The following is a 16,486-nucleotide window of genomic DNA, read 5'->3' as shown; positions in this document are numbered from 1 at the left end:
AAGTGGAAGATAGGGTTAACATGCTTATCTTTGTGACATGTGGATGTAGCTTATATGCTTGTCTGTGAATGTGGGATATTGTTGTTATACATATCTGTTGAAATGACGATAGAGCTAACATGCTTATCTGTTGAAAAGGGAAAATGAAAAGTAACTTGGACTCATAAGTCGTTTATCATATAATGTAATTTATATGGATGTATCTGTGTTGGCCATCTATCAATTGCTAATCTTTTAGTCATTGTTCATGGTTGGTTTAGTGTATTTCTACTGGGCTGTGGCTCACCCTATATGGGAATATCATTTTCAGGTGCAGATAGCATGCCACCTCCAAGGACATAGCTTGGGAGGCCAGAGGCGGACTTTTTGTGTTGTCTTTACTTTTGATGTATTACATGTAATTTCAAGCCAAGGGCTTAAATTGTAAATGAGTTAGAACTCTTTTGTTGTAACCAAGTGTTAACTTGGAAAGCTGTAAGCCCGTAGGGCATTTGCTTTTGTTGTTAACATGTAATACTTTGTAAGGATTATTTCTGATTAATAGAAGGATGTGAGTACTTTTACTTATCAATGCATGTCTTTATTGTTGGGTTTAATGTTCTTATTTTGGGGGCGTGATAACTTGGTATCAGAGCGTACCGGGTTCGAATACTTTGGGTACATGGGAAGTGATTAGTATCACAATGGGTTTGTCTCGCTTGGTAGAAACTTAGATGTAGTATCACATGCTATGTGTTTAATTGATAACATGCTTATGTGTTTATTTGGGTATGGGATTTAGTTTCTAGGATGTTGATTGGATCCTTGGGTTTCTGTGAGTCCTGTTGGAAAGGCACTTGATCAATGCTGTTTCTAACCGGAACTCTAGTAACGCCTTGGGACTATCATTATCCGGAAATGAAATTCGTAAGTGCTTATGTGTTTATGTGCTTACGTGGAGTGAATTACAGTTGTCCATGCATTAGGACGCGAGTGTTATAGCCTCGGCACATTTGTGAATGTGCTAATGGTCTTGGTTACCTTTATTAGGATGTCAGGACGAGGAAAAGGCGCTAGGCGTGGTAGACCTGCGAGGCAGGAGGTACCTGTACCGGATGACGTTCCGGCAGTACAGGAAGGGGTTGGTCAGGCCAATGTGGCCGAGCCAGTGGGTCAGCAGGCGATGAGTGCCTTGGCCCGGGAGATAGCAGGAGCTTTGGGTATTCTCAGAGCAGGGAATCAGGCAGCTGAGGCAGGGCCTTCCTTCTTGAAGAGGGAGTTCTTCCGGTCGAATCCGGATGAGTTTGTTGGGGATCCTAAGGAGCCACTGAAGGCAGATGAGTGGCTTGAGCAGATGAGTAAGACGTTCGAGATGCTTGGCATCGAGGACGGAGCACTGAAGGTGACCTTGGCATCCTTCCAGCTGAAGGGAGATGCGGGTCAATGGTGGAAATACGAGAAGGCTCGTGTTGGTGGTACTTGAGAGGCATTTGTGAATGCTTTTCAGGAGAGGTTTTTGTCTGCGGCAGCTAGGGAGAAGCTGAGGGACCAGTTCAGCCGGCTTAATCAGCAGGGTTTGTCAGTGGCCGAGTTTGAGGCTACTTTTACCAGTCTGTCCAGGTTTGCACCTGAACTGGTGGCGTCTGAGGAACGCCGTTGTTATGAGTTCGAGAGAAAGTTGAGGCGGGGCCTCAAGTTGAGAGTTGGTGGGTCTTTCATCAGGGAGTATAGACACCTTGTAGATGCTGCAGCTCATATGGAGCTTTTGATGCAGGAGGAGGATGAGGGGCAGAAAGGCTCCAAGAGGAGCCAAGATGGCCAGGGTGATGGCAGGAGGCAGAGGGGTTCTAACCCTCAGCAGTCGCAGGGTGGTGTGGCTAGATCGACCTTTCCAGTGCCGAGTGCAGGCTCCGGGAGAGGTAGTCAGGGGGATTTCACCTGTTACAAGTGTGGCCAGCTGGGTCACAAGGTTTGGTTTGCCCGCAGAAGGGTGGGGGTCAGAGAGCTGCTTCTACGTCAGCTAGACCGCAGAGTCAGAGTTTGGGCAGGGGGCAGCCCTTGTCTTGTTATCAGTGTGGTCAGCCCGGGCACCTGAAGAGGTTTTGCCCGCAGTTGAGTGCCACTTCAGGGGCGTCTGGTTCTAGGCAGACGCAGAGTTTTCAGCCCGCTCAGTCTGTGCAAACCTCGAGGGCCAATCCGGGAGCTTCGTCATCCCAGTCTGTTCAGCAGTCGTTTGCTCCGAGGGGTGAGCAGGTAGACCAGGGGCCTACAGGGCGCGTATACGCTGTTACCGCGCAGGATTTAGTACCGGCTCCATCAGTGGTGAGAGGTACTTTTCTGTTTTGCAACTCGGTTGCTAGTGTGTTGATAGACATGGGTGCATCTCATTCTTTTGTATCTGCTGCATTTGCATCTGTGTTGGAATTGGAGTTAGCACCATTAGCATCTCCTATTTGTGTTATGTCACCTGTTGGGGGTGAGTTGGTTTTGGAACACGGATGTAGAGGTTGTGATATAGAGGTCGCCGACCGTAGGCTTCCTTTTGCTTTTGTTGTCATGCCCATGAGGGGTTTTGATGTTATTTTGGGTATGGACTGGCTATCGTCATACCGAGCTGTTATAGATTGTTACCGTCAGAGGGTAACTGTGTGTACTCCGAGCGGGGAGTGTTTCCATTTCTTGGGAGACCGGGTTGGCAGTGTTTTGCCACCGGGGTATGATCCGCGAGGGCGGGGAGAGCTTAGTGGTTTACTTGCTAGCTTTGAGAGTAGTGAGTGTGATGAGACCCAGGTTGTGTTGCCGAGGGTAGTTTGTGAGTACTCAGACGTCTTTCCCGAGGATCTTGTTAGTTTGCCACCTCATCGGGAGATCGAGTTCTCCATTGATTTAGTGCCCGGCACGGCGCCGATTTCTATGGCACCTTATCGTTTTGCTCCAGCAGAGTTGGTTGAGTTGAAAGTTCAGCTCCAGGAGTTGTTAGATAAGGGCTTTGTTCGCCCTAGTGTTTCACCGTGGGGAGCACCGGCCCTCTTTGCTAAAAAGAAAGATGGGGCCTTGAGATTGTGTATCGACTACCGGAAGTTGAATCGGGCTACGGTTAAGAATAAGTACCCTATGCCCCGTATAGATGATTTGTTTGACCAGTTAAAGGGTTCCCGTTGTTTCTCTAAGATAGACTTGAGATCGGGTTACCACCAGTTGAGGGTCAGGGAAGAGGATATTCCGAAGACCGCATTCCGTACGCGGTATGGCCATTATGAGTTTCTGGTGATGCCATTTGGGCTTACCAATGCACCGGCAGTCTTTATGGACTTGATGAACCGGATTTTCCGGGAATTCTTAGACCGATTTGTGGTTGTCTTCGTAGACGACATTCTTATCTATTCGCCTTCGGAGGAGGAGCACGAAGAACACTTGAGAGTGGTGCTCGAGTTACTTAGAGCCCATAGGCTGTATGCCATGTTTGGGAAGTGTGAGTTCTGGCTAGGAGAGGTGAAATTCCTAGGCCACGTGGTATCCGGGGATGGGGTGTCTGTTGATGCATCCAAGGTTGAGGCAGTGCAAGATTAGGCACAGCCTAAGAGTGTGTTTGAGATCCGCAGTTTTCTGGGATTGGCAGGGTATTACCGTCGGTTTGTGAAGGATTTCTCCAGGTTAGCGTCACCATTGACTAGACTGACTCGGAAGGGAGTCAAGTTTGTGTGGAGTGAGACTTGTGAAAAGTCGTTTCAAGAGCTGAAAGTTAGATTGACCACCGCTCCGGTGTTGATTATTCCAGAGAGGGGGTTAGGTTATGCGGTTTATTGTGATGCCTCACGAGAGGGTTTGGGTTGTGTGTTGATGCAAGAGGGGAAAGTGGTAGCTTATGGCTCACGTCAGTTGAAAATACATGAGAAGAATTACCCTACACACGACCTAGAGTTAGCGGCTGTGATCTTTGCCTTAAAAATCTGGAGGCACTACCTTTATGGTGAGAGGTTCGAGGTGTTCTCGGACCACAAGAGTTTGAAGTATCTGTTTACACAGAGAGACTTGAATTTGAGGCAGAGGAGGTGGATGGAGTTCATCGAGGATTATGATTTTGAGTTGCATTATCATCCGGGAAAGGCCAATGTTATGGCCGATGCCCTTAGTAGGAAATCCATTAGTGATGTAGCCAGTATAGCCATCCGGGAATGGGAGATGTTGGGAGCACTTGGTGAGTTTGATTTGCTACTGGGCGAATCTGTTGAGGCTGCGGCCTTGTTTTCTGTTGTTGCACAGCCTACACTTGTGACTAGAGTGTTAAAGGCATAGAGAGGTGACCTTGAGGTAGAATCCCTCCGAGAGAAAATCTCCAGTGGGAAAGTTGAGAAAGGTTTGACGGTATATCCCGACCAGAGTGTGAGATACCGAGACCGTTTGTTCATACCGGAGTCCTGTCGAGAGGAAGTACTCCGAGAGTTTCATCATTCGCGCCTTGCGGTACATCCGGGAGGTACTAAGATGTATCAGGATTTGGGTCGCCAGTTTTGGTGGCGGGGTATGAAGAGAGATGTGGCTGTTTTCGTATCGAAGTGCCTTACTTGCCAGCAAGTGAAGGCCGAGCATCAGAGGCCAGCGGGTTTGTTGCAACCCTTGCCTATTTCCGAGTGGAAGTGGGAGCATGTCACTATGGACTTCGTTGTAGGTCTTCCGAGGACTCAGCGGGGTAGTGATGCTATTTGGGTGGTTGTAGACCGGTTGACTAAGTCGGCGCACTTCATTCCTATGCGCGTGAGAGATTCAGTAGATCATCTTGCCGACTTGTATGTTCGGGACATAGTGAGGTTGCACGGGGTCCCAGTGACGATCGTCTCAGATAGAGATCCTCGTTTTACTGCCAGATTGTGGCAGAGTTTGCAGAGTGCCTTGGGCACTAAGTTGACCTTTAGTACGGCCTATCATCCGCAGACTGACGGGCAGTCCGAGCGTACTATTCAGATCCTCGAGGATATGCTTCGGGGTTGTGTCCTGGATTTCAGTGGGACGTGGGAGAGGCATTTGCCATTGGTAGAGTTTGCCTACAACAACAGTTTTCAGTCTAGCATCGGTATGGCACCGTTTGAGGCCTTGCATGGCCGACCGTGTAGGTCTCCAGTTTGTTGGGCCGAGGTGGGTGATGCACCTTTGTTGGGTCCGGAGTTGGTTAGGGAGACGACGGAGAAAGTTGCGCTTATCCGTAGGAGGCTTGTTATAGCGCAGAGTCGGCAGAAATCTTATGCTGATCGTAGGAGGAGGCCTTTGGCGTTTGAGGTAGGTGATCATGTCTTTCTGAAGATATCGCCTAGGCGAGGCTTGATGCGGTTTGGGAAGAGTGGGAAGTTATCCCCTCGGTTTATTGGTCCTTTTGAGATCCTTGAGAGGATTGGCGAGGTTGCTTATCGGTTAGCCTTACCGCCGCAGTTGTCTGGAGTGCATGACGTGTTTCATGTGAGTATGCTTCGGAGGTATGAGCCAGATCCATCACATGTGTTGGATTGGACCGATTTAGAAGTAGATGAGGATGCCTCGTATGAGGAGAGACCGGTTCGGGTCTTGGATAGGCGGGATCAGGTCCTGCGTGGCAAGACCATTTCTTTGGTGAAAGTCTTGTGGAAACATCACGGAGTGGAGGAGGCCACTTGGGAACGCGAGTTGGAAGTCCGCGAGAAACATCCGGACTTGTTTGTTGATATGTAATCTTGTATTTACATTGTGATCTGTTGTTAAACTTAAGAGCTTTTATATATGTCTTAAGTTGTGAAACATTGAAAATGTTTGGTTTATTGGAAGTATGTTTTGGAACTTGCCTCATATGGAAGTTGAATGTGACACTATATGTGTGAATGTATTGTTGAAATTGGAAAGATAATGCGTAATGTTAATGCATGTTGAAAGTACGTATGTTGTTTACATATTGTGAGATGCCTCTTGTTAAATGGAGGGGATGACCGGTAATGGGTCGAAGTGTTGAATGTTAAAGGGTAACATTGTTTAAAATGAAGAAAAACTTGTTTTTGAAAACTTGTGCTTAATTTCGGGGACGAAATTCTTTAAGGGGGGGAGGTTATAGCGATCCCGGGTTTACCCTTGTTGTACCGTGGTCCGGACTTATGTCCGTGGATGTTGGTAGTTGATTTTTATCTTGTTTACATCCGTTCTTAATTTGTATTTGAGTTATAGGATGTGTTGGGCAGGTGTGTTGCAAGTTGGTTGAGTCTAGAAACCAAAACTTGTTGCCCAGATTTTGGCCTGTCCGCTCGAGCGGGGATTTTGGCGCTCGAGCGGGGAAAACAACCGTCCAGTATTTCCTGTGCAGTGTTGGACGCTCGAGCGTGAGATTGGACGCTCGAGCGGGAGTGTTGTGTGTGACGCTCAAGCAAGGGAAGTTGGCGCTCGAGCGAAGGCCTGGTTCTGTAAAAGTGCTGGGAGTATGTATCCGGCGCTCGAGCGGGAGTTTGGACGCTCGAGCTGGGGTCTGTGAGTGACGCTCGAGCGGGAGTTTGGACGCTCGAGCGGGGTGACTTTTATATAAGTCCGAGATCCGACTTTTGGATCACTTTTTCAAGATCTTTTCCCTCTCTTACTTTCCAAAAAGCCATTTTCAGAGCTTCTCACTCTAAACCGGCCCTTCTCTCTTAGATTTGATCTAGTAAAGATCGTTTGCTCACCTTTTGTCTTCACGAAAGTTGTGTTGATCGTCGAGGGCTTCCTTTTGATCTGAAAATTTCGAGATTTGGAGCATTTTGATTTTGGTCTTCATCTTCTTTGGGGCTCCGAATTTGAGGTAGGGATAACCTACTCCTTTCTATGGTCTTTGTCTCTAAATTTTAGTATTTTGAGATGTTGGGTTTGGTTGGGTAATTTTACGAGAGTTTGGGGCTTTTGTGTAATTTTACAAAAAGTTGGGGTTTTATTTATAATAAACCTAGATGCATGTTTGGCATAGAGAAATGGAATAATTGTTGAATCATTGATGAAAATGGGACCCTAAGGGTTGAAATGTAAATTATGGAATTTGACCTATTTACATCATTTGGTTAATTGGGATGATTAATCGTTAGAGAAGAGGAAATGAAATGGAAATGATGATATGGGAATATACGGAGTTAAAGGGTGTAGTTGAATTACTCGTCACTCACCGAATTGTAATGTTGATTAAATGTCCATTGTGCATTTATTTTCTGTTTAGAGATAACTGCTTTGGGCTATCGGTGGAGGATAGTCGTGATTGTTGTAGTCAATGCATGATGATTAGGCAAACTAAAACTAATCGATTGAATGAGTCATAGTGTATGACGGTGAATTGAATACATTAAATTTATGTATTGGTTGATTGCATATAGAACCATTGTGTTTATATGTGTTGTGTGTAGAGGAGGAGATAGGGGATGTACTCCGCGGTTTAGGGGAAGATGGGGGATGTACCTCTAAACCAGATAGTGTTGGGAGGAGATGGGGGATGAACTCCGTAGACAGAGCTCATATGCTTGTCTAAAGAAATGAAGATAGAGCTCATATGCTTATCTTTGAGAAGTGTAGATATAGCTCGTATGCTTGTCTAGAGAAGTGGAAGATAGGGTTAACATGCTTATCTTTGTGACATGTGGATGTAGCTTATATGCTTGTCTGTGAATGTGGGATATTGTTGTTATACATATCTGTTGAAATGACGATAGAGCTAACATGCTTATCTGTTGAAAAGGGAAAATGAAAAGTAACTTGGACTCATAAGTCGTTTATCATATAATGTAATTTATATGGATGTATCTGTGTTGGCCATCTATCAATTGCTAATCTTTTAGTCATTGTTCATGGTTGGTTTAGTGTATTTCTACTGGGCTGTGGCTCACCCTATATGGGAATATCATTTTCAGGTGCAGATAGCATGCCACCTCCAAGGACATAGCTTGGGAGGCCAAAGGCGGACTTTTTGTGTTGTCTTTACTTTTGATGTATTACATGTAATTTCAAGCCAAGGGCTTAAATTGTAAATGAGTTAGAACTCTTTTGTTGTAACCAAGTGTTAACTTGGAAAGCTGTAAGCCCGTAGGGCATTTGCTTTTGTTGTTAACATGTAATACTTTGTAAGGATTATTTCTGATTAATAGAAGGATGTGAGTACTTTTACTTATCAATGCATGTCTTTATTGTTGGGTTTAATGTTCTTATTTTGGGGGCGTGATATTACTCTAATCTTTTGATTGAAACATTAATTAATCTTTAGTCTTTACTAAACTCTAATCTAATTTTATAATCTCTAATCTCTAATCTTTAGTCTTTACTAAACTCTAATCTTAATTAATTAATTTTAATTTTATAATTAATTAATTAATTAATCTATAAAGTGTACAATACATGGCAGGCTAGGATTATGTACTACTGGTTCAAGCAATTCAAGGATGGTCCCAATTCTGAGATGGGTGGCTTCACCAAGATCTTGCATTCTGGGAAACCTGACAGCTTCATGGATGAGATCCCAACATTTGTTGCTCAGCCTCTCCCTGCTGGAACCGATCAGGTTTTATTCGTAGGGTTTCTTCCAATTTAAGACGTTCTAATTCATCTCAGTTTGTGCTTTATATTCTCTCTTTTCAGTAAATTTTGGGTTTGCACATTCTTATTTGAGAAACTAACTTCACAAATTCAGCTGATTTGCAGTTTGGGATTGACTGAAAGGTTTGTTAATTTTTAAATAAATCATATTTATGAAGAAGGGAGTTGTTATATTTGCATCAAGATTAAGGGAGTTGTTATTTTATTTGAATTTTGTAGAGCATGTAATACAATCAAAATTGTTACAGGTTCTTTAAGAAGAAAAATATTTCAATATATTTTTATAACAACATTTTAATCTTAATATTATTTACACCGTGCCTTTAGGCACGGGCATACGCTAGTGTATATATATATATATATATATATATATTTGCATTTTTTCTATTTGGTGAATTTTTTAATTTTTTTCCTCACAAATATTATACTTTTTAAGTATATCTAAATTAGATGTATCTAAGAAATAAAAAATTTGCGTAAAATATTAAAAATATTGACTAAAAAGAAAAAAAAAAAAACTCAATTTTCTGAAAAGTGAATTAAACCAAACAAGGTAAACATATTATTTTTTTCATTCATATAACGAATTACTGATGAAAATAAGCTAAGTGTTAATCCACTGTAATTAGGAGAGGTCGGTGTAAATTTACCTAACCAAGCACTCATTTTCTTATTCATTATTTGAAGTAGAGAAAATTATTTTTTAACCATTAGATTAGATTTTTAGCATTAATGATTTGGACAAATTATCTCCAATCGGACCATATGAACTGAAATCATGAACACTAAAGATTAAATAGATACAATTCATAATTTAAAAATAGTAGAAAATGTGACTATAGTTTAGGGTATAAAAATAAATTTTTTTTAAAAAAAGACTACTAAAAAGTGCCCAATTCTTGTACCTTTTTCAATTGCAGCTATTAGGGTCAATAACAAAGCTTTATTTTCACTACTCATTTATTACGTCCATGATTTTATTTTTTAAAATTTTTCACATGATGATTTCCAATCAAGTGCTTTGTATAAACATCAAAGGAAATAAACTAGCTTTATTATGTATGATACAAATAAAGTGATAAGAAACTGAAAAAGACAAGATAACAACCATAACCAAGCCATAGTTTTTCATGATCAAGCAAAAGAATGCAGAAATTCATTGTAATACATACCAAAGGACACTACTTGCATTGACTAATTTCACCTTCCTCTGTTCCTCTGAACATGCTTTTTAAATCTCTTTCTGCTTTGGTTTCGTTCACCTTCAATGATACTCACAAGCCATTATTATGTTGAACCCTTATTAAAATAATTTATAAACAACAAATATTGAACATCCACAAAATTATTATTCTTAATAATGTCTTTGTCAGTGATCGAATTAGGTAAATTTAAAACTAACTTTTACACTAATATATATTTCAGATAAACTCTGCATAAAATTAATTAATTTATTTATTTATTTATTTTCTTTTGCGAATAATTAAATGCGGGTTCTCACAGCTTGGTTACAACAAAAGTGAATTTAAACTCAATATAATTAAAGCTCTGGGCTTGTACAAAATAACTACAACAATAACAAAAGAAGCTCGTAGCTCCAACCCCTCCCAAGCTATGGCCTTGGTGGAAGTAGATCAACCGTACCTGAAAATGGTTTTCCACATAAGGTGAGTCAAAGTCCAGTAGAGATATTCGAACATAATATATGAATGTTAACAAAGTTATAAGGTAAATGCATATGCAATTTTCGTACCAAAACATTTTATATATCTTTCCAAAACCGTGCAATGCCAAGTTTATATCACAATTCATGAAAACATTTCCTTTTTCATAGAAAATAGGGTAGTGGATACAAGCACTGAGAATCTCTAGGTACATGTCTGCAAGTAGGCTATACAAACACTACCAATTGCCATTTTTACCGGTACTAACTAGAAGGCTTGGCACCAAACCACGCATGTTTCTGGACTTTCACCAAGGATACACAGGCCAACAATTTTACCACAACCACAACACCTACCCAGATTGACCAAGGTATTTATCCCGTTTTCTCAAAACAATATACATCTTTAATGTGTTAAGTATACAACAATACTAAAAAAAAAATAATAATTTAGGAATGAAGTAAAAAAATAAAAAATAAAAAAAAAAAAGTGACTCTAGTTTACTATATAACAAAATACGATTTTTTTTTATAAAAAAAATTCATTAATTATAACAAAATATGAAAATATATTGAATTTTAATATATATATATATATTTGCATTTTTTCTATTTGGTGAATTTTTTAATTTTTTTTCCTCACAAATATTATACTTTTTAAGTATATCTAAATTAGATATATCCAAGAAATAAAAAGATTGCGTAAAATATTAAAAATATTGACTAAAAAGGAAAAAAAAAAAACTCAATTTTCTGAAAAGTGAATTAAACCAAACAAGATAAACATATTATTTTTTTCATTCATATAACTGACGAATTATTGATGAAAATAAGCCAAGTGTTAATCCACTGTAATTAGGAGAGGTCGGTGTAAATTTACCTAACCAAGCACTCATTTTCTTATTCATTATTTGAAGTAGAGAAAATTATTTTTTAACCATTAGATTAGATTTTTAGCATTAATGATTTGGACAAATTAACTCCAATCGGACCATATGAACTGGAATCATGAACAATAAAGGTTAAATAGATACAATTAATAATTTAAAAATAGTAGAAAATGTGACTATAGTTTAGGGTATAAAATAAATTTTTAAAAAATAGACTACTAAAAAGTGCCCAATTCTCGTACCTTTTTCAATTGCAGCTATTAGAGTCACTAACAAACCTTTATTTTCACTACTCATTTATTACGTCCATGATTTTATTTTTTAAAATTTTTCGCATGATGATTTCCAATCAAGTGCTTTGTATAAACATCAAAGGAAATAAACCAGCTTTATTATGTATGATACAAATTAAGTGCTAAGAAACTGAAAAAGACAAGATAACAACCATAACCAAGCCATAGTTTTTCATGATCAAGCAAAAGAATGCATAAATTCATTGTAATACATACCAAAGGACACCACTTGCATTGGCTAATTTCACCTTCCTCTGTTCCTCTGAACATGCTTTTTAAATCTCTTTCTGCTTTGGTTTCGTTCACCTTCAATGATCCTCACAAGCCATTGAGGTTTTCCACTAGAGAACATAAGATATCCCATAACAAGTCCCCATACCAGCCCACATCCATAACCTGGCAATATGACATACCAATTGAATCCACTTAAAGAATACGTATCGTCTTCTTGTTGTGGTGTCCTAGGGTCGCTGCATGTACCTGACAATGGAGGTCCACACAATGCCAAGTTGCCAATGTAGGAATCATTTAAAAATGTATCAAATTGGTTGCTGCATGTACCTGACAATGGAGGTCCACACAATGCCAAGTTGCCAATGTAGGAATCATTTAAAAATGTATCAAATTGGTTGCCTTGTGGTATCGGTCCTATTAGTTGATTCTGCGAAAGGTTCAAGACTTCAAGGGATATCAAATACCTTAGTTGTTCAGGGATCTTGCCAATGAGTTTGTTGGAAGAGAGGTCTAACCACTCAAGCATTGTCAAATTAGCAAGAGATACTGGTATATGACCTGTAAGGCTATTATGAGATAAATTGAGCCCTTGGATTGAATTTAGCCTTCCAATGATTTCTGGAATCTCACCTTCAAAATTGTTTTTTGATAAATCAATGGCAATGAAAATGGTTAAGACTTTTTCCATTTCAGTGGTTGATCCTTTGATTACCATAGTCAAAAAATCATGATAATAATATATAGCAGTAGACCCATGTATCTCTATGTATCGCAATTGAAAATTGGCTTCTTTGACATTCATCATTGCATTGAAATTCTTGAAATATGCTTTTGGCAGTGGACCAGTAAAATAATTGTCTGACAAATCCATAACTCGCAAGCTAAGGAAGGGAAATTTGGCTTTGGAAGTTGGCATAGGTCCATGGAATTTGTTAGACCTCAAAATTAGAACTTGCAACCAATGTAGTTTTTCCAACCAATATGGAAATTTGTCAGAGAACTTGTTACATCCAAGATCTAGCACTCGTAGCATTTTGCAATTGACTAAAGATTTTGGTACTGTACCCTCAAATCTATTTCCATTAAGGTTGATAGTTTTGAAGGAATTTCCCTTTACAAATGTATTAGGAATTGTGCCAGAAAAATTATTCTTCCGCAGATCGAGCACAAAGAAATATGTGCTGAAGTTTCCTACACATTGTGGAATAGAACCATTAAAGCTATTGCTAGACAGGACAAGAAATTGAAGGGAAATTGCATGACAGAGCATGTCTAGGTTTCCACTGAAGTTATTTGATGAAAGAAGGAGAGCAGTAAGGTTCACGAGTGTGAAGGTTGAACTTGGAAACCTACCATGTAAGTTGTTATTTCTCAAATCAATAATAGTTAAATGAGTGGATTTGAACTGTTTTACATGGCCAGTCAATTTGTTATTACTGATGTTGAAGCATTTCAATGCTGGTAAGCTGAAGACCCAAGATGGAATTGTACCGTTGATTAAGTTATCAGCTAAATCCAACCACTTTAGATTTGGAAGTCCAATTATTTGTGATGGAAGAGGTCCTGTTAACTGAGTAAATTAATAAAGAAGAAATTGAACCAATATATAAATAAAGAAGACTTTTTACATTAGGTAAAAAATCTGCGATTTTACCTTCAAAATTATTACCCCGAGCTGCCAAGTAGACGAGATTTCCCAGGTTTGAAAGTGAAGATGGGAGCATGCCAGTGAAATTGTTTTTTCCGATTTCTAATTCAATCATTTCCGTAAGGTTTCCGAGCGACGTAGGGATGGATCCATAAAATTTACAACCACCGGCATACAACGCTGTCAAGGACTTCAAATTCCCAATTGAGTCGGGTAGTTCTCCAGAGAAATTAGTGACTGAAAGCGCCAAGTACTGGAGAGGACTGCTCGAGTTTATAAACTCGGGAAAATAACCAGTGAGAGCAGGATTATCCCCTATCCACAACTCATTCAGATGTGGTAAATGGAATATTCCGTCAGGAAATTTTCCAAGCAATCCACACGAACCAAGATCGAGAAGTGTTAAAGAAGTCAGATTGAGCAAGGAATTCGAAACCACTGAAGATATGTTTACACTATCAAGATTAAGATCTCTTACCTTGGTTAAGTTTTGAACAAGTAATTCAAATCCAGGTTCTTCCAACCTCAAACCATCATTGGAAGAGAGATCAAGCGAGACCAATTTGCTCAGAAATGAGACTTCTATAGGGACTTTGCCAGAAAAACCAGAGCCAGAGAGGTTGAGGTGTGTCAGTCTGGTGAATCGACTAAATTCAGATGAGATTGGAGACATACCAAAGTCATTGAAAGCAAGGTTGAGCCTTTGCAGGTGAGGAAAGTAGTAGAAGATGGTGGTATTGGGGTGGATGGTGCCATTGAGCCAGCTGCAACTGAGGTCGACGCCAATTACTTGACTTGTGTTGTTGTCACACTCGACCCCCTCCCATGAGCAACAATCAGAACCCTCCTTCCACGACTCCATCTTCGGGTAAGAATGGATTCCGGAAAGATCACACTGAAAGTAGGAAGCATATTTATAGAAGGAAAATTGTTGCTTAAATTGGAGCAATGCAGAGGTCTGTTGTTGAGTGCAGAGTTGGGCATGCAAACAAGTAATCTGGAAAAAACAAAGAAACAAAAATAGGTGAAAGAGTTGATTGTTAGAGGCCATGTTTGCTCCTAGATTCAAAAACAAAGGTTGTAATGCTTGCTGACTGTTAACAGGGGAGAGGCCAAATGCTTTATAGGCAAATGTAGGTGCAATGCAAAGCCTACAAACAAGTAAACCGACTTTGACTAGTCAGTCTTCATTGATGTTTACACAGCTGGACTCCATAACTTTTCACTCGTCAAGGAAGACTTGGCTTTATAAATGTTGAGCATAGCTGCAATTTACAATTTATTATAAGTTTAAAGTTAATAATTAAAAAGTTAAAATAAAAAGTATTCTTTCTCTAATTTTTAAATAATTAATTTTTTAAATTTATTTAAGTTATTATAAAAGTGTGACAAATTGTCATGTTTTTTACTTTTTATGTATTCTGAAATTACTCTCCTAAATTTATTAAACATTAATAAAATCACAGACAATCATAGACATCTTTTCAAATTCAAACAACTTCAAAAATTAAACACCTTAAAATAACCAAACACCTTGAAACATCACAATCTACTATCAATCAAACACCATGGATGTTTCGGATCGGTTACCTCATGGAATTTACATGATCCTTAACATCAGTAGATAAACTATTCTAATTTTTTTAGATGTTGATCTACTCTCCACCATGTTCTTGTCTTCTTCAGAGCTCTACTTGTTTTTCGGGTATGTATTGTTTTATCTTCTTTCTCATCTCTACCTCAAACCCTCCTCTTTCTGTTTTTATTTTTTTTTTATTTTTTTTTATTTATACATTGTTTAGTTTTGATCATACAAAGATATATATATACGCATATATCATGTTCTTGTAAAACAATTGATTTTATCGATTTACTAGAACAATGCAAGTAAATTTTATATTATTACTAGCAGTGGGTGCAAACACAATGAGTTTGCAATTGTAGGTCTAAACTTTACGATGGTTTGATTAATGAGGAAGATGTTTTAATAATTTCACTACCATGGCCTGTTCAATATTTGTTTCATTCACTACCTTCTCATTTTTTTTTTTTTTTTTTGATTAGCCAAAAAAGAATTTTATTGATGAATATTCAAGCAACTAGAGAAGATATATCAATAAAGAGGACAAATGCAAAAAGCGTCACAGCAGACCCATGTCATCCCAACAAGGTTGGCACCGCAAGGGCTACCCGGTCATATGCTAGCACCCCTTAAATGTTTGTGAGAAACCAACAAACACAGAAAATGGAGAAACAAGTTGAACACACATTCAGATCAAAACTCTATTGTGACCACCCCAACTTCAAATCAAAACTCTACTCCCCAAGCACATCCTGATCTGCTTCAGATTGAAAATAAAATCTTGAACTGAAAAGTTGAACACCTTTAAGAATGGTTTCATCCACAAAGCAGTCCTAATCTTGATCAACTCACATAGCTTTGTCAGATTCAAATCAAGAAAAATCATGAAAATATATCAAGAAAATAAATATTTTTGCAATGATATACTCATCTGTAAGAGTTTCAGCTTTTAATGTTAAAAATACTTAAAGTTCTCATTATTACTACTCTTTGTTTAATTTTTTTAATCTAACTACACCAAAAAAAAAAAAAAAAAAAAAAAAAAAAAAAAAAAAAATCTAACTGCATGCAACAACAAAATTATCAAAATTGTTCATCAAAAAATATTTCTCATATCACTAAAAATCATTAATTCACTTAATAATTTATTTACAAAAAAAAAAATGAATTATTAATATTGCATAAAAAAATTTAATTATTAATATTGCATACAAATCAAAAAATAAATTTTAAATTAAAATATTAAGATGTATAAAATTTATAATCATCCTTCATTTAAATATTAAGATGTATAAAGTGATAGTTTGAAAGAAGTTTTGTATTACAATTTTGGAACCACGTGAAATAAAATTTATTTTGAGATTTCTTCGAAAATAATAGTTTAAAAGAAGTTTAATACTCCAATTTTGGAATCACACGAAAGTGAATTTTTGGGGCTAGCGAATGATTACATTACTATGATGTAATGGAAGTTGCGTATAAATCAATCCAAAAAATTGAAAGGTTTACATTTTTTATTTATTTTTTAATAGAGAGGACATAATTTATAAATAAAGAAAAACAAAATATAAAACGGTAGTAAGATTTAAAAGATTAAATTAATTTTTTATTAGATTTATAAGATGTAATTTGTTAGATTAA

The 16,486-nt window shown here is 38.4% G+C and overlaps 1 protein-coding gene across 4 annotated transcripts; it reads right to left on the bottom strand.

Annotated features, from left to right (window-relative positions):
- Positions 1-9,968: 9,968 nt before the first annotated feature.
- On the bottom strand, positions 9,969-14,413 carry LOC145789162 (uncharacterized). Of its 4 annotated transcripts, none has more exons than XM_082925083.1 (4): positions 13,270-14,371; positions 12,969-13,178; positions 11,598-12,806; positions 9,969-10,179 (listed from the first exon to the last, which is right to left on the bottom strand). In XM_082925083.1, the coding sequence occupies exons 1-3, from the start codon at positions 14,312-14,314 to the stop codon at positions 11,626-11,628; spliced, it is 2,436 nt and encodes an 811-aa protein (XP_082781209.1). In that variant the 5' UTR covers positions 14,315-14,371; the 3' UTR covers positions 9,969-10,179; positions 11,598-11,625. The 4 variants fall into 4 exon arrangements, with proteins under 4 accessions (XP_082781209.1, XP_082781210.1, XP_082781211.1 ...); XM_082925084.1 differs by having other exon boundaries at positions 13,107-13,178; XM_082925085.1 differs by having other exon boundaries at positions 11,598-12,245; positions 13,107-13,178.
- Between the last annotated feature and the right edge of the window lie 2,073 nt (positions 14,414-16,486).

Source organism: Camellia sinensis, chromosome 4 (genome assembly GCF_055761805.1).
Source record: "Camellia sinensis isolate YWXY chromosome 4, ASM5576180v1, whole genome shotgun sequence".
Classification (NCBI taxonomy): Eukaryota; Viridiplantae; Streptophyta; class Magnoliopsida; order Ericales; family Theaceae; genus Camellia; species Camellia sinensis.
Note: the sequence above shows the minus strand (reverse complement) of the source record. Positions and strands in the feature narration are given on the sequence as shown.